Consider the following 23,856-nt stretch of genomic DNA (forward strand, 5'->3'; position numbering starts at 1 on the left):
CCAGAAGTTGTGATTTCTTTTTACAATCTAAGTTTGTATTCTCTTTTGTACCTATTTGTGTATTTGTCATTTTTTTCTCTTTCTTAAACTGGGTTCCCCAAATTGTATAAGCTTCAGGTCCCTCAAAACCTGGACCTGCCCTGCCCATTATTGTGTTCAGCTGCTTGCTCCCCTTGTGCCTACATCTTGGGAGGATGGTTGCAGGGGAAGGGATTTCAGAGTCATCTTTTTTTTTTTTTTTTTTTTAAATTAAATTCAGTTTTATTGAAATACATTCACACACCATACAATCATCCATGATATACAATCCACTGTCCACAGTATGATAACATAGTTATGCGTTCATCACCACAGTCTATCTCTGAACATTTTCCTTACATCAGAAAGAACCAGAACAAGAATAAAAAATAAAAGTGAAAAAAGGACACCCAAATCATCCCCCCATCCCACCCCATTTGTCCTTTAGTTTTTATCCCCATTCCTCCACTCATCCATACATTAGATAAAGGTGGTGTGATCCACAAGGTCTTCACAATCACACTGTCACCCCTTGTAATCTACATTATTATGTAATTGTCTTCAGGATTCCAGACTGCTGGGTTGGAGTTTGGTAGTCTCAGGTATTTACTTCTAGCTATTCCAATACATTAAAGCCTAAGAGGTGTTATCTATATAGTGCATAAGAATGTCCACCAGAGTGACCTCTCGACTCCATTTGGAATCTCTCAGCCACTGAAACTATTTCATCTCATTTTGCATCCCCCTTTTGGTCAAGAAGATACTCTCAGTCCCACAATGCCGGGTCCACATTCATCCCCGGGAGTCATACTCTGCGTTGCCAGGGAGATTTACACCCCTGGGAGTTGGGTCCCACGTAGTGGGGAGGGCAGCGAGTTCACCTGTCGAGATGGCTCAGTTAGAGAGAGAGGGGGCCACATCTGAGCAACAAAGAGGTTCTCAGGGGGAGACTCTTAGGCACCATTACATACAACTTTAGACTCTCCTTTGTGGTAGTGAGCTTCATAAGGGCAAGTCCCATGCTCGAGGGCTCAGTACATCAAACTGCCAGTCCCAATGTTTGTGACAACATCAACACCAGTCCAGGTGAGGATGTCCAACACATCCGCACCTTCCCCCAGATCCTCGGGGCTGGGGAGGGGGAGGCTGTAAATATATTTTTTATTATCTGCCCAAATTACAGAGTTGTCTTTTTCAAAATGATGCTTGCTCTGTTATTTATAGAGTTTTTCATCCCTTCCAGGTACATGGTTGTTTTAACTGTGTTCCTCAGAAAAGTATAAGTAACCTGAATGGGATGAGACTAGACATACTCATATTTTGTAGCATAAATAGAACATGTACTTTTGACTGCTAGAGAAGAGCCTTTTGGTTTCAATTCTTTATCCAGAAAGTATCAGGAGATGTGGAAATCCCTGAGAAGGGTGGAGGTGGAGGCATGACCTGCAGCAGGAGAATTGAAGCAGGACCAGGAGGTGCTGGGGGCAGCCATAATTGTCGACAGTAGAGGCTGCTGGTTCACCCCCACTTAGCAGCTTACCAGCTCAACATACAGCCTTAACTGCATTTGTACCTTCTTTCTTCATCCTCTTCTTGCCTGAGTCAGAGTCTGGCTTCCACTCCCACTGCTCCAGTGAAACTACTCTAGCAAAAGGAAAAGATCTGCCAGTTACCAAATCCGATGGGAACTTGTCAGTCTTCATCTTACTTTACTTCTCTAACATTCTCGAATACACCTTTGTTTTGTAACTTTTGACCCTTGGCTTCCACAATCCCACTCCTTCTTCCTTGTCCCTTTGTAGGCTTTGTGAGCTCCACCTCCCCTGAATTGTGTTGTTCCCTGGGATTCTTTCCTCCATGATCTCTCTTCCTGGGCTGTCTCTGCTCACAGAGCTCTGCCTCCTTCCAGGACACAGGACTGTCACCTGTCCTGACTTCAGGCTGAGCTCCAGCCCCAGACATTCACTACACCTCAAATTCAGTTTGCTCAAAACTGGAACTGCTTCCCCATCAAATGTTTTTTTCTTTTCCTACATTCCCTGTTCCCATGCAATGCCACGTATCCATTCACCTGAGCCAGGAACTTTAGCTCAGTCTCTCCAGGTAACAGATGGGCTGCAGCAATTCCACACACACTGTGTGAGCTGGTGTGGAAGGATCAGGTGGGCATGTTCTTGAGTTACTTTCATCAGACTGATCACTTATAATAGATTTGTTAAATGTTCCTTATAGAGATGATTTGCCTTTTTGAGAATAATAACGAAGGATCCTGTTAATGGGTTTCTCAGAAGAAATCCTGACAGCTGACTGGTTTCCCCTGTTTATCTTGAGTGTCTTCTTATAAAAATACCCTTTTTTTAAAGTATGATAATGGCACATGCTCACTGTAGAAAAATTTGGTCAGTGTCTGAAAGTCGAACTATCAGATGTCTATTTAATTGGGCATTTGCCCTAGCAGTTCTGTACTAATAACTGTTGCATTTATTCATTGCTTACCACAGACCAGGCTCTGTGAGCTCAGCATGTTACATGTGTTGTGTTGTTTTATTCTCACCATAAATCCAGGCAGTATTTCCCCCATATTACAGATGTGGAAACCTCAGAAAGCTTAAGTAACTTCCCCATGGTCACACGTCTGTTGCTGTTAGTGACATGACATTAACTCAGGTCATCTGATTTCGAAGCTTTTTCTTTTAACCAGTATGTTAAAAGAATATGTTTGAATATTTGTAGCTTTCCTGCTACCACTGTAATAAATAACATTCTCTTCTTTTTGTAGTGCTGTGCTGTGGCTTTCATTGAGAAATTAGATGCTCAGTCTTTGAATTTAAGTCAGGAGGATTTTGATCGCTACATGTCTGGCCAAACCTCTCCCAGGAAGCAAGAATCTGAGAACTGGTCTCCAGATGCTTGCTTAGGTGTTAAGCAAATGTATAAGAACTTGGATCTCCTGTCTCAATTGAATGAACGACAGGAAAGGATCATGACTGAAGCCAAGAAACTTGAAAAAGACCTAATAGATTGGACAGATGGAATTGCAAAAGAGGTTCAAGACATTGTTGAGAAATATCCACTTGAAATTAAGCCCCCAAATCAATCTTTAGCAGCTATTGACTCTGAAAATGTTGAAAATGATAAACTTCCTCCACCATTGCAACCTCAAGTTTATGCAGGATGATGAAAATTTACATTGATAGTATTTATTTGAACCTAAATTGGAGCTAGCCCTTTACTACAGTCCACTGATTGGATCTAGGATATAACTTAATTGCTTATAAATACCAGAACATTTTTAAAGGTACAAGTTTGGGGGGCAGTTGTTTTGTTTGTTTGTTTTGTTTTGTTTTTCCAGCAGGGAAAGGTTAGTAAATAATAAAATACTATTTATTTGAGTTACTGAAATAGATTGATTTAAGTTTGAGTGAAAATTTTATCTAAATATGCTTTTTCTCCATGATTTCCTATGTGCTTCCTCCATGGCATGTACTGTGGTTTGGTTTTAGGTAAATAATTGCCTTTTAAAGGATAAAATGAATGCTACAAAGTATATGTTTAAGGGAATTCAATGGTACCACTGTTCCACAGTTTGAAATAATTTTGTAATTGTAAAGATAGAAGATATATTGATAAGTAAATATGTAAAATTGTAAATATGTTAAAAAAAAGAATAGTGTTTGTTGTGCATGGCTTTTCATGTATTTATTTTGTTGGTTTAAAATGGAATGAGAATACTGACTATTTGCCTTTCACACCATTTTATTTGGTTTGCCCCACTAAAATGAATCTAGAAGTGTTTAGAAAATACGCTCCTTAAAATGTTGGCTCCATTTTGAATAATATGTTAGCCCTAACTTTGGGATCGTGTGTAGTTAGAAACTATGACACCCTTGAGGTTCAGAGTAATTTTTACAATTCACTGTTGTCGTTGAAGATTTTGAGCCATGCTTCTTGCATCCTACCTCCCACCCCCCACCCCGCCCCATTCATTCAGCAAATATTTAATGAACTCTTTAACAGAGGAGCTGGCCCTGGGTCTGAAATGGAAGATGAAGGAGTGAATGGGACTCTGATGGTAAGAGCTGTTGGGGGATCCCTCCAAGTTGTAAAGAACAGGAGGTGCCTTTCGGCCTCCATAGTGTACTTTTGACTGTGGACAGCCCAGACACATGTCATGTAAACCTAGTTCAGGGTTCCTCAACCTCAGTACTGTTGACATTTGGGGCCTGAGAATTTTTTGTTGTGGGGTGTGTCCTGGGCATCATAAGATGTTTAGCTGCATCCCTGTCCTCTACCCACTAGATGCCCGTAGCATTGTCCTCCACCCCCAGTTGTGGATAATTGTCTTCAGACAGTGCCAGATGTCCCCTGGGGTGCAAAATTGCCCCCAGTTGAGAACCACTGATCTATATTATAAGCACAGAAGGGAGTTTTCCTCTTGGTGGTTAATTTGAAGTAACCAAAGAATATTGCATGAAATGCACACTATAATGTTAATTGATACCTAATTCAGTGAGGCTCTGTAGCCACCTGCTCTGTGGAATTTTTTCTATCCTCCTGGAACTTTTTTTATGCCATTTATGATTCTTCCGATCAGTGGTTTCTACAGATTATCAGTGGACCTGTGAAATTGTGAGTGATTCCCCAAGGCACCATTCTTGAACAATATCACCTCACACAAGCAGTTCAGAAAAGTTCTCTTGCTTTCTCAATACTTTCCTACCACAAATTTGTAGTGCAGTAAATTTGGAATAAAACTAGGATAAGTATAAAACTTTTTATCCTTTACCTAAATTTACTTGTAAAATCTACCAAGCTTGGCACATCTGTTGTCATAAAGCACTGAAGACACAGAGTAGTTAACCTGGTCAGCTGATTGCCAAGCTCACGTGGAGGGTCATGAGGAACTATCAGATGCCAGTGAGAACCTGCTGTTAGAATATCCTGGGCCCAAAAGGCTTTTGGTAGGAAGCTTCCCTTTCTTTTTTCCTGTGTTTTCTATGTACTTTCTAGGTGCTAATCCAGGTATACATAGTCTTAATTCTCTTGGAAATACACAGTTCTTTTAGTTGTACCTTGTATTTGTTAAATATCAGCCTCCCACAAAAACTGACTTCATTTGGTTCCTTGCGTATCTTGAAAGTAAGTTGTTGAATTTGTTTTTTTGTATTTATCTCATGTCAGTCAAATTGTTCATATACGGACTCTTGCCTTATGCAGAAGCTTTTATTTCTCTTAAGTCAGCATCAATTTTATGGCCAGAGATTCCGTTTTCCAAACACAACACTGTTGATATTTTGTGCGCCATTACATGTGATTGGAACAAACCTTTGGAACAGAAGTCCTTATCAATAAAGTTTCACGATTCATCCCTTTTTTCCAAATAGAATGATTTTTGGCTCTTTATCTTGGGAGAATATGCATTCTTAATATTCTCATATTACAAAGGTTTCCTTTTTAAGCTGCAGCTGTCATTTTCGTACTTAATAATGAAACACCAGAGACATTCCATTAAAATTAAGAACAAGACAAGAATAGCTATCACCACAATTACATTGTTCTTGAAGTTGTGCCCAAGGTACTGAGTCTTCAAAGAGAAGTAGAGGTAGAGAGAAAAGAGTTAATCTAATCAGTATAGAGATAAGCACATGAACTCTGGAGCTGGAAGGCTAAGATTTGAATTTGAATTTTGACTCTGCTACTTACCTGTTAGCTCTTTGGCCTTCGGCAAGTCTGTCATGTTTCAGACACCTAGGCTGTGAACTGGAGGTAATAATAGTGCCTCGTTCATGGGGTTGTTGTGAGGGTGAACTGATTTAGAACAGTGCCTACCTAGCAATGGTAAGTGGTCATGTTAGCTGTTATTTGTAGATGATTTGTACAATTGATATTAAACTAATGTTAAATTTCACAAAAATCGCAAGATATAAAATGATGCAAGAGATGAGGAGAGAGGCGGGGCAAGATGGCAGACTGGTGAGCTGTATGTTTTAGTTACTCCTCCAGGAAAGTAGGTAAAAAGCCAGGAACTGCGTGGACTGGACACCACAGAGCAATCTGTCTTTGGGCATACTTCATACAACACTCATGAAAACGTGGAACTGCTGAGATCAGCGAAATCTGTAAGTTTTTGCGGCCAGGGGACCCGCGCCCCTCCCTGCCAGGCTCAGTCCCGGGGGAGGAGGGGCTGTCAGCTCCAGGAAGGAGAAGGGAGAATTGCAGTGGCTGCTCTTACCGGAAACTCATTCTACTGATTCAAACTCCAACCATAGATAGACTGAGGCCAGACACCAGAGACTCTGAGAGCAGCCAGCCCAGCAGAGAGGAGACAGGCATAGAAAAAAAACAACACGAAAAACTCCAAAATAAAAGCAGAGGATTTTTGGAGTTCTGGTGAACACAGAAAGGGGAAGGGCGGAGATCAGGCCTTGAGGCGCATATGCAAATCCCGAAGCAAGGCTGATCTCTCTGCCCTGGGCACTTTTCCTTAATGGCCCTGGTTGCTTTGTCTATTAGCATTTCAATAACCCATTAGATCTCTGAGGAGGGCCGTTTTTTTTTTTGTTTTTTTTTGTTTTTTTTTTTAAATCCTTTTTGCTTTTTCTAAAACAATTACTCTAAGAAGCTCAATACAGAAAGCTTCAAAGAATTGAAATTTGGGCACGTCAAGTCAAGAGCAGAACTAAGAGAGCTCTGAGACAAAAGGCAATAATCCAGTGGCTGAGAAAATTCACTAAACAACACAACTTCCCAAGAAAAGGGGGGTGTCCGCTCACAGCCACCATCCTGGTGGACAGGAAACACTCCTGCCCATAGCCAGCCCCATAGCCCAGAGCTGCCCCAGACAACCCAGTGTGACGGAAGTGCTTCAAATAACAGGCACACACCACAAAACTGGGCGTGGACATTAGCCTTCCCTGCAACCTCAGCTGAATGTCCCAGAGCTGGGAAGGGGGAGCAGTGTGAATTAACAGAGCCCCATTCAGCCATCATTTGAGCAGACTGGGAGCCTCCCAACACAGCCCAGCAGCCCAGAACTGCCCTGGGGGGACGGCACTCACCTGCGACATAGCACAGTCATCCCTCAACAGAGGACCCGGGGTGCACAGCCTGGAAGAGGGGCCCACTTGCAGGTCTCAGGAGCCATACGCCAATACCAAAGACTTGTGGGTCAGTGGCAGAGCCAAACTGTGGCAGGACTGAACTGAAGGATTAGACTATTGCAGTAGCTTTAAAACTCTAGGATCATCAGGGAGATTTGATTGTTAGGGCCACCCCCCCTCCCCGACTGCCCAGAAACACGCCCCACATACAGGGCAGGCAACACCAACTACACACGCAAGCTTGGGACACCAATTGGGCCCCACAAGACTCACTCCCCCACTCACCAAAAAGGCTAAGCAGGGGAGAACTGGCTTGTGGAGAACAGGTGGCTCGTGGACGCCACCTGCTGGTTAGTTAGAGAAAGTGTACTCCACGAAGCTGTAGATCTGATAAATTAGAGATAAGGACTTCAACTGGTCTACAAACCCTAAAAGAACCCTATCAAGGTCAGCAAATGCCACGAGGCCAAAAACAACAGAAAATTATAAAGCATATGAAAAAACCAGACGATATGGATAACCCAAGCCCAAGCACCCAAATCAAAAGACCAGAAGAGACACACCTAGAGCAGCTACTCAAAGAACTAAAGATGAACAATGAGACCCTAGTACGGGATATGAAGGAAATCAAGAAGACCCTAGAAGAGCATAAAGAAGACATTGCAAGACTAAATAAAAAAATGGATGATCTTATGGAAATTAAAGAAACTGTTGACCAAATTAAAAAGATTCTGGACACTCATAGTACAAGACTAGAGGAAGTTGAACAACGAATCAGTGACCTGGAAGATGACAGAATGGAAAATGAAAACATAAAAGAAAGAATGGGGAAAAAAATTGAAAAACTCGAAATGGACCTCAGGGATATGATAGATAATATGAAACGTCCGAATATAAGACTCATTGGTGTCCCAGAAGGGGAAGAAAAGGGTAAAGGTCTAGGAAGAGTATTCAAAGAAATTGTTGGGGAAAACTTCCCAAATCTTCTAAACAACATAAATACACAAATCATAAATGCTCAGCGAACTCCAAATAGAATAAATCCAAAAAAACCCACTCCGAGACATATACTGATCACACTGTCAAACATAGAAGAGAAGGAGCAAGTTCTGAAAGCAGCAATAGAAAAGCAATTCACCACATACAAAGGAAACAGCATAAGACTAAGTAGTGACTACTCAGCAGCCACCATGGAGGCGAGAAGGCAGTGGCACGATATATTTAAAATTCTGAGTGAGAGGAATTTCCAGCCAAGAATACTTTATCCAGCAAAGCTCTCCTTCAAATTTGAGGGAGAGCTTAAATTTTTCACAGACAAAGAAATGCTGAGAGAATTTGCTAACAAGAGACCTGCCCTACTGGAGATACTAAAGGGAGCCCTACAGACAGAGAAACAAAGACAGGACAGAGAGACTTGGAGAAAGGTTCAGTACTAAAGAGATTCGGTATGGGTACAATAAAGGATATTAATAGAGAGAGGGAAAAATATGGCAAACATAATCCAAAGGATAAGAGGGCCGATTCAAGAAATGCCTTCACGGTTTTAACGTTGAATGTAAATGGATTAAACTCCCCAATTAAAAGATATAGATTCGCAGAATGGATCAAAAAAAATGAACCATCAATATGTTGCATACAAGAGACTCATCTTAGACACAGGGACACAAAGAAACTGAAAGTGAAAGGATGGAAAAAAATATTTCATGCAAGCTACAGCCAAAAGAAAGCAGGTGTAGCAATATTAATCTCAGATAAAATAGACTTCAAATGCAGGGATGTTTTGAGAGACAAAGAAGGCCACTACATACTAATAAAAGGGGCAATTCAGCAAGAAGAAATAACAATCGTAAATGTCTATGCACCCAATCAAGGTGCCACAAAATACATGAGAGAAACATTGGCAAAACTAAAGGAAGCAATTGATGTTTCCACAATAATTGTGGGAGACTTCAACACATCACTCTCTCCTATAGATAGATCAACCAGACAGAAGACCAATAAGGAAATTGAAAACCTAAACAATCCGATAAATGAATTAGATTTAACAGACATCTACAGGACATTACATCCCAAATCAACAGGATACACATACTTTTCTAGTGCTCACGGAACTTTCTCCAGAATAGATTATATGCTGGGACATAAAACAAGCCTCAATAAATTTAAAAAGATTGAAATTATTCAAAGCACATTCTCTGACCACAATGGAATACAATTAGAAGTCAATAACCATCAGAGACTTAGAAAATTCACAAATACCTGGAGGTTAAACAACACACTCCTAAACAATCAGTGGGTTAAAGAAGAAATAGCAAGAGAAATTGCTAAATATATAGAGACGAATGAAAATGAGAACACAACATACCAAAACCTATGGGATGCAGCAAAAGCAGTGCTAAGGGGAAAATTTATAGCACTAAACGCATATATTAAAAAGGAAGAAAGAGCCAAAATCAAAGAACTAATGGATCAACTGAAGAAGCTAGAAAATGAACAGCAAACCAATCCTAAACCAAGTACAAGAAAAGAAATAACAAGGATTAAAGCAGAAATAAATGACATAGAGAACAAAAAAACAATAGAAAGGATAAATATCACCAAAAGTTGGTTCTTTGAGAAGATCAACAAGATTGACAAGCCCCTAGCTAGACTGACAAAATCAAAAAGAGAGAAGACCCATATAAACAAAATAATGAATGAAAAAGGTGACATAACTGCAGATCCTGAAGAAATTAAAAAAATTATAAGAGGATATTATGAACAACTGTATGGCAACAAACTGGATAATGTAGAAGAAATGGACAATTTCCTGGAAACATATGAACAACCTAGACTGACCAGAGAAGAAATAGAAGACCTCAACCAACCCATCACAAGCAAAGAGATCCAATCAGTCATCAAAAATCTTCCCACAAATAAATGCCCAGGGCCAGATGGCTTCACAGGGGAATTCTACCAAACTTTCCAGAAAGAACTGACACCAATCTTACTCAAACTCTTTCAAAACATTGAAAAAAATGGAACACTACCTAATTCATTTTATGAAGCTAACATCAATCTAATACCAAAACCAGGCAAAGATGCTACAAAAAAGGAAAACTACCGGCCAATCTCCCTAATGAATATAGATGCAAAAATCCTCAACAAAATACTTGCAAATCGAATCCAAAGACACATTAAAAAAATCATACACCATGACCAAGTGGGGTTCATTCCAGGCATGCAAGGATGGTTCAACATAAGAAAAACAATCAATGTATTACAACACATTAAAAACTCGAAAGGGAAAAATCAATTGATCATCTCAATAGATGCTGAAAAAGCATTTGACAAAATCCAACATCCGTTTTTGATAAAAACACTTCAAAAGGTAGGAATTGAAGGAAACTTCCTCAACATGATAAAGAGCATATATGAAAAACCCACAGCCAGCATAGTACTCAATGGTGAGAGACTGAAAGCCTTCCCTCTAAGATCAGGAACAAGACAAGGATGCCCGCTGTCACCACTGTTATTCAACATTGTGCTGGAAGTGCTAGCCAGGGCAATCCGGCAAGACAAAGAAATAAAAGGCATCCAAATTGGAAAAGAAGAAGTAAAACTGTCATTGTTTGCAGATGATATGATCTTATATCTAGAAAACCCTGAGAAATCAACGATACACCTACTAGAGCTAATAAACAAATTTAGCAAAGTAGCGGGATACAAGATTAATGCACATAAGTCAGTAATGTTTCTATATGCTAGAAATGAACAAACTGAAGAGACACTCAAGAAAAAGATACCATTTTCAATAGCAACTAAAAAAATCAAGTACCTAGGAATAAACTTAACCAAAGATGTAAAAGACCTATACAAAGAAAACTACATAACTCTACTAAAAGAAATAGAAGGGGACCTTAAAAGATGGAAAAATATTCCATGTTCATGGATAGGAAGGCTAAATGTCATTAAGATGTCAATTCTACCCAAACTCATCTACAGATTCAATGCAATCCCAATCAAAATTCCAACAACCTACTTTGCAGACTTGGAAAAGCTAGTTATCAAATTTATTTGGAAAGGGAAGATGCCTCGAATTGCTAAAGACACTCTAAAAAAGAAAAACGAAATGGGAGGACTTACACTCCCTGACTTTGAAGCTTATTATAAAGCCACAGTTGCCAAAACAGCATGGTACTGGCACAAAGATAGACATATAGATCAATGGAATCGAATTGAGAATTCAGAGATAGACCCTCAGATCTATGGCCGACTGATCTTTGATAAGGCCCCCAAAGTCACCGAACTGAGCCATAATGGTCTTTTCAACAAATGGGGCTGGGAGAGTTGGATATCCATATCCAAAAGAATGAAAGAGGACCCCTACCTCACCCCCTACACAAAAATTAACTCAAAATGGACCAAAGATCTCAATATAAAAGAAAGTACCATTAAACTCCTAGAAGATAATGTAGGAAAACATCTTCAAGACCTTGTATTAGGAGGCCACTTCCTAGACTTTACACCCAAAGCACAAGCAACAAAAGAGAAAATAGATAAATGGGAACTCCTCAAGCTTAGAAGTTTCTGCACCTCAAAGGAATTTCTCAAAAAGGTAAAGAGGCAGCCAACTCAATGGGAAAAAATTTTTGGAAACCATGTATCTGACAAAAGACTGATATCTTGCATATATAAAGAAATCCTACAACTCAATGACAATAGTACAGACAGCCCAATTATAAAATGGGCAAAAGATATGAAAAGACAGTTCTCTGAAGAGGAAATACAAATGGCCAAGAAACACATGAAAAAATGTTCAGCTTCACTAGCTATTAGAGAGATGCAAATTAAGACCACAATGAGATACCATCTAACACCGGTTAGAATGGCTGCCATTAAACAAACAGGAAACTACAAATGCTGGAGGGGATGTGGAGAAATTGGAACGCTTATTCATTGTTGGTGGGACTGTATAATGGTTCAGCCACTCTGGAAGTCAGTCTGGCAGTTCCTTAGAAAACTAGAGATAGAGCTACCATTCGATCCAGCGATTGCACTTCTCGGTATATACCCGGAAGATCGGAAAGCAGTGACACGAACAGATATCTGCACGCCAATGTTCATAGCAGCATTATTCACAATTGCCAAGAGATGGAAACAACCCAAATGTCCATCAACAGATGAGTGGATAAATAAAATGTGGTATATACACACGATGGAATACTACGCGGCAGTAAGAAGGAACGATCTGGTGAAACATATGATAACATGGATGAACCTTGAAGACATAATGCTGAGCGAAATAAGCCAGGCACAAAAAGAGAAATATTATATGCTACCACTAATGTGAACTTTGAAAAATGTAAAACAAATGGTTTATAATGTAGAATGTAGGGGAACTAGCAGTAGAGAGCAATTAAGGAAGGGGGAACAATAATCCAAGAAGAACAGATAAGCTATTTAACGTTCTGGGGATGCCCAGAAATGACTATGGTCTGTTAATTTCTGATGGATGTAGTAGGAACAAGTTCACTGAAATGTTGCTATAGTATGTAACTTTCTTGGGGTAAAGTAGGAACATGTTGGAAGTTAAGCAGTTATCTTAGGTTAGTTGTCTTTTTCTTACTCCCTTGCTATGGTCTCTTTGAAATGTTCTTTTATTGTATGTTTGTTTTCTTTTTAACTTTTTTTTTCATACAGTTGATTTGAAAAAAGAAGGGAAAGTTAAAAAAAAAAAAAAAAAAAAGAAAAAAGACAAACAAGGAAAAAAAAAAAAAACGATGTAGTGCCCCCTTGAGGAGCCTGTGGAGAATGCAGGGGTATTCGCCTACCCCACCTCCATGGTTGCTAACATGACCACAGACATAGGGGACTGGTGGTTTGATGGGTTGAGCCCTCTACCATAAGTTTTACCCTTGGGAAGACGGTTGCGGCAAAGGAGAGGCTAGGCCTCCCTGTATTTGTGCCTAAGAGTCTCCTCCTGAATGCCTCTTTGTTGCTCAGATGTGGCCCTCTCTCTCTGGCTAAGCCAACTTGAAAGGTGAAATCACTGCCCTCCCCCCTACGTGGGATCAGACACCCAGGGAAGTGAATCTCCCTGGCAACGTGGAATATGACTCCCGGGGAGGAATGTAGACCCGGCATCGTGGGATGGAGAACATCTTCTTGACCAAAAGGGGGATGTGAAAGGAAATGAAATAAGCTTCAGTGGCAGAGAGATTCCAAAACGAGCCGAGAGATCACTCTGGTGGGCACTCTTACGCACACTTTAGACAACCTTTTTTAGGTTCTAAAGAATTGGGGTAGCTGGTGGTGGATACCTGAAACTATTAAACTACAACCCAGAACCCATGAATCTCGAAGACAGTTGTATAAAAATGTAGCTTATGAGGGGTGACAGTGGGATTGGGAATGCCATAAGGACCAAACTCCACTTTGTCTAGTTTATGGATCGATGTGTAGAAAAGTAGGGGAAGCAAACAAACAGACAAAGGTACCTAGTGTTCTTTTTTACTTCAATTGTTCTTTTTCACTCTAATTATTATTCTTGTTATTTTTGTGTGTGTGTTAATGAAGGTGTCAGGGATTGATTTAGGTGATGAATGTACAACTATGTAATGGTACTGTAAACAATCGAAAGTACAATTTGTTTTGTATGACTGCGTGGTATGTGAATATATCTCAATAAAATGATGATTAAAAAAAAATAATAATAATAAAAAAAAATAAAATGATGCAAGAGCCATGAAGAATAACTGTATCCAGAGCAAAGCTCTGCTTTCTTGAACCTTCTCTAAAAGCACCTAACTCAAGCCCAAATCCTATAAATCCTTTCTGATACCCTCATGCTGACATGCCTTACAGTTCCCCAAAGTGTGTATGTTCTCCTTTGTTGCAGTGGGTCAATATATACTCTTTGTTCAACTAAAAAAAATGACTGTACAAAATGACTTTCCTGTATCCCATTACTATTTATTAAATATAATGGGAAAGTTTGTTCACAATGAAAGCAAATACAAATCACCTAGAAATAAGAGCTTTGGGGACCTCTATGAAAAAATGAAAAAATCGAGGAACACAAAAGAAGAAAAGGAGAGATACACAGGCCTGTGCAGTTGCATAGGGCCCTGTGGCTCATAGGAGCCCTGGGCTTGGGGTTTAATGCTCTGTGGTTGCCATCTTGATGTTCTCAATAATTTTATCTTGGAATTTGTGTTTTGTAAGTGAAGTCTGATGGGACAATGAAGCAGGCACCACTGGGGCTTTGGAGCCTCAGCTCACACACAGTCCTGCTGCCTGCCACCTCACCAGGACAGGTTCTCAGCCTCCCTGCTCCTGCTTCATAGTCACTCAGGTAGGGGCCCGTGTGCTCAGAACAGTTAGAGTCAGGTGCACGTGCCCTGGCCTCCTCCCTGGGCTGGCAGCACTGTGGCCCGTCTGGTGGCAGCTGACAGAGCTTCGTCTTAGCTGGAGAGGTGAGCCTCTCACACACCCCCACCCCAATCCCAATTTGATATATATGATTAGGAATTGGATATTCGATGATATTAGGACATTATTGTCAATGTTTGTAGGTGTAATAATGGTCTTACGTTTTTTTATAGAAATGCTTTTATTTTTAGGACATATATGCTAAAGTATTTTGATGTCTGCAATTCAGCTTCAAATGATTCATAAAACACACACACACACACACACACACACACACACATCTATAGACACACAAACCAGTTATACCAAAATGTTAAGAATTGTTGATTCTAGATGCTTGGTATGAACATCATCATTGAACTATTCTTTCAGTTTTTCAGTATGTTTGGAAATTTTCTTTATTAGACATTGGAAGGAAAATTCCAACACTCACCCAGGCTTAGGGCTTTAAGCATAATATGTATCCTGATCACTTCTAAATTTATATTTCTAGTTCACGCCTCCCTCTGGATCTTATTTCTACTGCCCTCTCAACAGCTGCACTTGGATGTCTCCTGTACATCTCAAATTTCACATATCCAAAACTGAACTCCAGATCTCTGCCCCCCACCCCCAAAAAAGCTGCTGTTATTGCAACCTTCTCTCAGGCTAAAACCTTGGAGTCATCCCAGCTCCTATCTTTCTCTAGCACCCCACATTCCATTTATCTGGGAATCCTGCTGGCTCTGCCTGCAGAATATATCCAGAATCTGATGACTTCTCACCACCCCACTACCACCGCTCTGCTGCCACCACCATCCTCTCACGCCTGGGCCACTGCAGTCACCTCCCACTCTTCTGCCTTTTTCCTCTCTTGTCCCCCTGCTGTTTATCTCAACACAGGAGTCAGAGTAGTCTTTTAAAAGGAAAGCCAGAGCACATCATTTCTTTGCTTTAAACCCTACCATGGCTCCCCATTTCACTGTGAAAATAAAATGACCTAAAGACCTTAGGGCAAAATAAAAATTAAAATAAAAGTAACTAAAATAAGACCCTAGGGCATTTGGTCCTTGTGTTCTCCCTGTGGCCTCATCTTCTAGTACTCTCTGCTTCCCCACACTGGTCTTCTTGCTATTCTTCAAATTCCATGCACACCCCCACCTTAGGGCATTAATGCTAATGCTTAATAGCATTCGCTGTTCCCTCTGCCTGGAATTTTCTTCCCCCAGCTATCCACCTGTTTACCCCTTCACCTCCCTGAAGCCTTAGCTCAAATGGCACCTTCTCAATGAGGCGTACCCCAACCACTCCATCTAAAATTGTAACCCCCAAGCCTGGTGTCCTTCTCCTTTAATCTGTCCCACTTTCTTCTTCCTTCAAAATAATCACCACCTATTACATACTTACCACGTCACTTTTTGTTGTCCTTGTTTCCTCCACCTAGAGTATCAATCAGCCTCAGAGACAGAGGAATCGTTCTCTCCTTTGTTCACTGTTCTGTTTCAAGTGCCTCTGACACGCCTGGCAAGAGTTAGGCATTCAGTAAATATTTGTTGAATTTGAATGAAGTATATAAAGTAAAAAGTGAAATGCTCCACTGTTCACCTCCTGCACCCCTCAACTCCACTGCTCTCCCTAAAAGGTAGCCACTATCAACTTTGCATCTTTTGGACCTTTTCCCAAGGATATATACATATATACAAATACAGATCTTAAAAATTACATGTCATATCCTGATCTGCAAATTACAGATTTTTTTCCCCTCATTAATGTCTTGGACAGGTTTCCATGTCCGTAATATGGATGTATATCCTCCTTTATAATTGCCACATGCTATTCTATAGGAAGGATGCATTATCACACAGTGAAGCATTCTTCTATTGGTAGGCATTTGTTCTTTTTTCCCCTTCTAATTTATCACTGTTACAAACATTGGCACTATCAGCATGGGCAAACACTTCACTGCAATAGTTATATAGAAGACAGAGCCAAATGTGTGCTTCACATCTGACATATTGCCAAACTGTCGTCTAATGGCATATTTATGCTTCTGATGACAGTGGATGAGGGTAATAGTTATCTTTGGATCTTTATTGCACCTGAAGAGATGCCCCTTTATCATATGCTAAATTCTCACATATATGTTGGTCTGTTTTTGTTCTCTATTCTGTTACTCTAATTTATTTCTCTATTTATGCACACGGAGATGCAGCACTACCACTCTGTTTTAAAAACTATGCCACCATACTGTATTGTGATATGTGAAAACATAAGTCCTCTCATTTTTTCCCTCAAAATTTTCTTGCCTATTCTGTCTGCTCCTATTGAACATATAGAAAAGAGACAATAAACCAATAAATAAACATGAACTTAGCAGATAGTAAAAGTTTTAGAAGGAAAATAAAACAGCCATACCCATTCTATCATTCAGACTCTCTCTTGAATGTTTCATTTTGACAATCCTGTTTTTAATTTCCATGGTTGACTGAGGGTACTGCTCTTTTTCGTCTAGCACTATTATGGCTCTAATCTCGTGTGTTTGTGTGTGTTGTATTTCCTGTCATTTTAAGGAGGCAGGAAGGGAAGACCTTTACGCTGTTGGTAATCATCTTGGTCCATCCCTTTCAGTTATTTGTTAATTTTTTAAATCAGAAAATATATTTTAAAAAAGGGTTGACTCTTCTAGTTCCAAACAAAATAGAATAGACTCATTTCCCCTATTCCACCAAGTTGAGTACAGCTAAAAGCCTGGAACGTAACATATAAACCAAACATAAGAAAACTGAAAGGTGGAGAGAAGAAGGTGGACTAGCTAGGGGCCTCAACATCGTGGTGAATTCCCTGGGTTTTCATTTTGCCTCTTCTATATCCAAGACTGGGCATGAAAGAAGCCCAAACCCAGAAATGCCAATAGGAACAGAGAACAAAACAAAACGAACCCTAGAGAAAAGCCTGCTCTCTATCCAAAGGAAAGGGAAAGGGGCAGCCTAGCAAATCAGAAAGCTTTTGACAAAACTCTCCATACTCCAGCCGAATACCATGGGGAAAAAACCACTACAGCTCCATCAACAGAGGTCCACAACGTCCTGGTGGCAATGAGGCACTTCTCCCCACCCCGTGGTGTTAGGAAGCCAGAAGGGGGAGCCTGGAGCTCCACCTCTTTCTCAGTGGAAATGAGGGGCCCTTCTGTCTCCCTGTAGTGTCATCGGAGGCTGAGTGGGGAGTGTGAATTTCCATCCTGCTCAGCAGCAGCGAGGTTCTCCCCACCCCCCACCCCCGGGGGAGTATCAGTGGAGACCGAGTAGGGAGCCTAAGCTTATACCCCCACCTGCTGGTAATGGGGTAGCACCTCCCTTTACCCCACCATTGTGGTGTCAACAGAATTCTGCTAAATATCAAGAGTCTCATAACATCCAAAATGACCAGGATACAATTAAAAAAAAAAAAAAAATCCTTGTCATACCAGAACCAGGAGAAATACCAATTTGAATATCAACCAGGAGAGTTATCAACAGATGGCAACACCAAGATGACACGTATACTGGAATTATCTAACAAGGATTTTAAAGCCATCATAATAAGCAAAGATAAATATGTTTGAAACAAATGAAAAAATAGAGAGTCTCAGCCAAAGCAATCAAAGATGTAAAGAGGAACCAAATGGATATTTTAGAACTCAAAATATAAGTGAAATAAAAAAACAAAATCTGAATCTGAACAACAGAAAATAGACCAAAAACAAAACAAAACAAAATGAACCAGTGGGACAATAACAAGAGCTAACATTCATATCCATGGAGTTCCAAAAGAAGAGGAGAGAAAGCAAATGGCTAAAAATATATTCAAAGAAATAGTGGCTGAAAATTTCCCAAAGTTGGCCAGAGGTATACGCCTACAGATTCAAGAAGCTGAGCAAACTCCAAAAAGGATAAACCCAAAGAAATCCATGCAAAGACATGTCACAATCACACTTCTCAAAATTAAAGACAGCTGGGAGGCAAGATGGCGGCATAGAGAGGAGTGGAAGCTAAGCAGTCCCCCTGGAACAACTACAAAAAACCAGAAACAACTAGTAAATAATCCAGAATAACTGCGGGGGGACAAACGAGACCATCCACTCATCATACACCAACCTGAATTGGGAGGAATGCCCGAGAACACAGCATAAAATCTGTAAGTAAAACCTGTGGAACCAGGTCGTGAGACCCCCTCCCCCATAGCCCGAGCTGCGGAGCCTCGTGGTGCCACAGAGAAGCTCTCTCCCAGCAAGCGAATACAGCTCAGCTGAGCTCCAACTGGGGTTTTAAGTAGCGAGTGTGAACTGCTCACTACAGGTACCAATCCCCAAAAAACAGACAGAGGCTTTGGGTGACGACTGACCTGGGAGAGCCGGAGGGTCGCCTTGACTGGGTCTGAAGGGGACTATCTGTTTCTTTTTCGGCTCAGTGGAGAAAGCCCCAGTCATATTCAGTTTCCAGGGCTGTGACTCGGGGAAGGGCAGAGACAGCACAAGCAGAGAGCAAGACCACTGAAATGCTAATGACCTCCACCTGGGGGCTCTGTCTTCTCTAGGAGGAAAGGGGTGGGGCCCTTTCCATTCAGAACCAGACCCCAGAGCCTGGGGGAACACGGCCACACCTCCTCACACCAGTCAAGAATTATAGGCTAACAGGCGTCACCTGCTGGGCAGAAAAGCACAGTGACCCGAGGCATCAAAGGGTGGAGCAATTTTCTAAGACACACCCGCAGGGAAACCAGATACTGAATATTTCTTCCCTCTGTTCTGGTCTGGGAAAACCTGATTTGGATAAACAAGGAAACCATGACTAGACAACAGAAAATTACAACCTACACTAAGAAAAACAAAGTTATGGCCCAGTCAAAGGAACAAACGTACACCTCAACTGAGATACAGGAATTTAAACAACTAATGCTAAATCAATTCAAAAAGTTTAGAGAAGATATTGCAAAAGAGATAGAGGCTGTAAAGGAAGCACTGGACCTGTATACGGCAGAAATCAAAAGTTCAAAAAACCTACTGGTAGAATCTATGGAAATGAAAGGCACAACACAAGAGATGAAAGACACAATGGAAACATACAACAACAGATCTCAAGAGGCAGAAGAAAACACTCAGGAACTGGAGAACAAAACACCTGAAAGCCTACACACAAAGGAGCAGATGGAGAAAAGAATGAAAAAATATGAGCAACGTCTCCGGGAACTCAAAGATGAAACAAAGTACAATAATGTACGTATCATTGGTGTCCCAGAAGGAGAAGAGAGGGGAAAGGGGGCAGAAGCAATAATAGAGGAAATAATTCATGAAAATTTCCCATCTCTTAAGAAAGACATAAAATTACAGATCCAAGAAGCGCAGCGTACTCCAAACAGAAGAGATATGAATAGGCCTACGCCAAGACACTTAATAATCAGATTATCAAATGTCAAAGACAGAGAATCCTGAAAGCAGCAAGAGAAAAGCAATCCATTACATACAAAGGAAGCTTAATAAGACTATGTGCGGATCTCTCAGTAGAAACCATGGAGGCAAGAAGGAAGTGGTGTGATATGTTTAAGATACTGAAAGAGAAAAACCACCAACCAAGAATCCTGTATCCAGCAAAGCTGTCCTTCAAATATGAGGGAGAGCTCAAAATATTTTCTGACAAACAGACAATGAGAGACTTTGTGAACAAGATACCTGCCCTACAGGAAATACTAAAGGGGGCACTACAGGGTGATAGAAGACAGGAGTGTGTGGTTTGGAACACAATTTTGGGAGATGGTAGCACAACAATGTAAGTACACTGAACAAACGTAACTATGAATACGGTTGAGAGAGGAAGATGGGGAGCACGTGAGACACCACAAGAAAGGAGGAAAGATAATGACTGGGACTGTGTAACTTGGTGAAATCTACAGTATTCAACAATTATGATAAAATGTACAAATATGTTCTTTTACGAGGGAGAACAAGCAAATGTCAACCTTGCAAGGTGTTATAAATGGGGAGGCATTGGGGGAGGGATGCAATCAGCATAAACTAGAGACTGTAACTAATAGATTCATTGTATTATGCTTCCTTTAATGTAACAAAGGTGATATACTAAGGTAAATGCAGATAAGAGGGGGGGATAGGAGAGGCATGTTAGACACTTGACATTGGTGGTATTGTCTGATTTTTTATGGTGGGTAATGTCCATGATCAACTGTACAAATATTAGAAATCACTTCATGAACCAGAACAAATGTATGACAATACAATTAAAAGTTAATAATAGAGGGGCATATAGGAAAGAACTATATACCTATTACAAACTATATACTACAGTTAGTAGTATTTCAACATTTTTTCATAAACAGTAACAAACGTACTATATCAATACTAGGAGTCAACAATTGAGGGGGGTTGGTTAGGGATAGGGGAGGATTAGAGTTTCCTTTTCTTTTTTTCTTTTTTCATCTTTCACTTTATTTCTTGTCTGGAGTAATGAAAAGTTTCTAAAAATTGAACAAAAATTAAGTGTGATGGATGCACAGCTGTATGAGGGTACCCAGGGGCAAGTGATTGTACACTTTGGTTCTTTGGATAATTGTATGGTATCTGAACAATCTCAATAAAAATGAAAAAAAAAAAAAATTAAAGACAAAGAAAAAATCTTGAAAGCAACTAGACAAAAACAACACATTACCTACAAGGGAACAGTGATTTGAATGTCAGTGGATATCTCATCAGAAACCATGGAGGCCAGGAGGTGGAATACCATTTTTTTTTTTGCAGGAACTGGGAGAAAAAAAGAATTATCAGCAAAAGTGGCCTTTAAGAATAAATGTGAAATAGAGACATTCTCAGATGAAGGAAATACTGAGGGAACGTGTCACCAGCAGACCTATTCTAGAAGAATGTCTAAAGGAAATTCTTCTAACAGAAAGATAACAATTAGAGAAGGAAACTTGGACATTCAGAATGAAGAAAGAATAAGGCAAAGGATACAAATATGGTAAATATAATAGATTAACCTTCTCTCCAGTTTTTAGTTATGACAGATGAAGCAAAAATTACAGTGTTGATTGGCATGGCTCTCTAATAGGTAGAGCAGGATTTCTCAACCTCAACATTATTGACTATTGATATTGGGCCAGATAATCATTTGTTGGGGGGGATGGGGACTGTCCTGTGAATTGTAGGGTACTTCACAGCATCCCTGACTTCTACCAACTAGATGCCAGAAGCATCTCCTTCCCCCAATACTGAGAATATCTCTAGAAAAATGCTGTCAAGGATGTAGAGAAAGTGGATCACTCATGTAATTTGGGTGGGAATGTAAAGTGACACAGCCACTCTGGAAAATAGTTGGAGGTGTTTCTTATAAAACTAAACGTGCAACTACCATATGAATCAGCAGTTGTGTTCATGGGCATTTATCCCAGGGAAATGAAAACTTATGTCTGCATAAAAATATGTACACAAATGTTCATAGCACATTTATTCATAACGGTGAAAAACTGGAAGCAACCCAGATGTCTTCAGTGGGTGAGTGATTAAACAAACTATGGTTCAGTCATACAATTAAATAAAAAGGAATGAACTATTGATACCCACTCACAGCTTGAATGGATCTCAAAAAATCCAATCCCCAAAGGTATACACTGTATGATTCCATTTATATAATTTTCTTGAAATGACAAAATTAAAGAGATAGAGAACAGATTAGTGGTTTACGGGGTTAAAGATGGGGTGGGGGAGGGAGCTGGCTGTGATTATAAAAGGTCAGCACAATGGATCCTTCTGGGATGATAATATTGCATAGAGCTAAATAAACACAAATGATCACATGTAAAGAAAGTGAAGTCTGTATAAGATCAGTGTACTGTATCAATGTAAATTTCCTGGTTGTAATATTATACTGTCGTTGGGGGGAACTGGGTGAAGGAAACACAGGATCTCTGTGTATTGTTTCTTACTCCTGCATCTAAATCTACAGTTATCTCAGAATAAAAAGTTTAATTTACAAATATATTAAATCATGTGGAAACAACTCAAATGTCCATAAAGTGATGAATGGATAAACAAAATGTGGTATATCCATACAATGGAATATTATTCAGCCATAACAAGGAATGAAGTTCTGATATAGGATGTCCAGAATTGGTAAATCCAGAGAGAAAGTAGATTAACAGTTGCCAGGTGGTGGTGGGAGGAGGGAGATGGGAAGTGACTACTAATGAATAAGAGGTATCTTTTTTGGGGTGATGAAAATGTTCTGGAATTAGATAATGATGGTTGCATAACTTTTGTGATATGTGAATTATATCAATAAAACAGTTTTCTTTAAATCAGCATGGCAGCTTTGGACCTCATTTTTAGCTTCTAAAATTTTTCAGGCAAATCCTACAGAATGAACTGTGGCATTTACTTTTAAGCTTTTGTATTTTTTTTTTTTTCTTCAGTATACTATTATTTAAAGTTGATTTGCTTTAAGGACAATGCACTGTGCCTGATTTTAGCAGCTTTTGTTTTCTTAAAGCTATCTCTGGTGATTTTGCTATGATGAAATATAAGTATTTGGGGAAAAAAATGCACAGCAAAGAATGCAAAATTAATGAAAAGTAAATAGGCACTTTGTAATGAAGGATGCTAAACATTTGCTCCTGTTTTGTTTAAATCGAAATAAAGTTATGTAGGTAGAAAAAAAATCTATTGTATTTCTACAAACTAGCAGTGAACAAGTGAAAACCAAATATAAAACACATTATCATTGACAGATGCTCAAAAATGATCCAGCAATACATGTACAGGACTTTTATGTTAAAATCTTCAAAATGATGATATCAAATAAGATCTAAATATTTGGAATGAAAGACTCAATATGGCAAAGATGTCGATTCTCCCCAAACCAATCTGTAGGGTTACTGCAATTCTACTCAAAATTCCAGCAAGATTATTTATAGATGTAGATGAGCTTACCATAAAATTTTATAGAAAGGCAAAGGATAGAACAGCTAAAAATTTTTTTGAAAGAATAATATGAGAGGAATCACTATACCCTAAAACTATGAGATTTCCTGTATGGTTACAGTAATTAAGGCAGTGTGGTATTAGCAGAAGGATGTCCATGGAGAATAGAGAACCCAGAAAGAGACCCAGACCCATCCAAGTACAACCAACTGATTTTTGGGTTTTGTACAACTGATTTATTTTTATTTTTATTTTTTTAGAAAAGCTGAACTTTAATTATTCGGATTGTTTACAATGAAGGTAGGTACTCGAAGATGGTTTTAAATGTTCACGACTATAAAAAAGACAAATACAAAACCCCCAGTTGGGGGCTCACTCTTTGGA

General features: G+C 39.8%; 1 protein-coding gene across 7 annotated transcripts in view; it reads left to right on the forward strand.

Annotated features, from left to right (window-relative positions):
- The window catches only part of RABGEF1 (RAB guanine nucleotide exchange factor 1), a 121,531-nt gene extending 98,728 nt beyond the window's left edge, over positions 1-22,803 (forward strand). For 6 of the 7 annotated variants that reach the window (XM_037815339.1, XM_037815340.1, XM_037815344.1 and 3 more), the window contains one exon: positions 2,798-5,404. In XM_037815339.1, coding sequence (XP_037671267.1) covers positions 2,798-3,196 — 399 coding nt within the window. In that variant the 3' untranslated portion in view covers positions 3,197-5,404. Of the gene's footprint in view, positions 1-2,797; positions 5,405-21,294 lie in introns of those variants that run through there. The other variant, XM_037815341.1, reaches the window with a different exon arrangement.
- Positions 22,804-23,856: the final 1,053 nt, after the last annotated feature.

This window comes from Choloepus didactylus, chromosome 21, assembly GCF_015220235.1.
Source record: "Choloepus didactylus isolate mChoDid1 chromosome 21, mChoDid1.pri, whole genome shotgun sequence".
Classification (NCBI taxonomy): domain Eukaryota; kingdom Metazoa; phylum Chordata; class Mammalia; order Pilosa; family Megalonychidae; genus Choloepus; species Choloepus didactylus.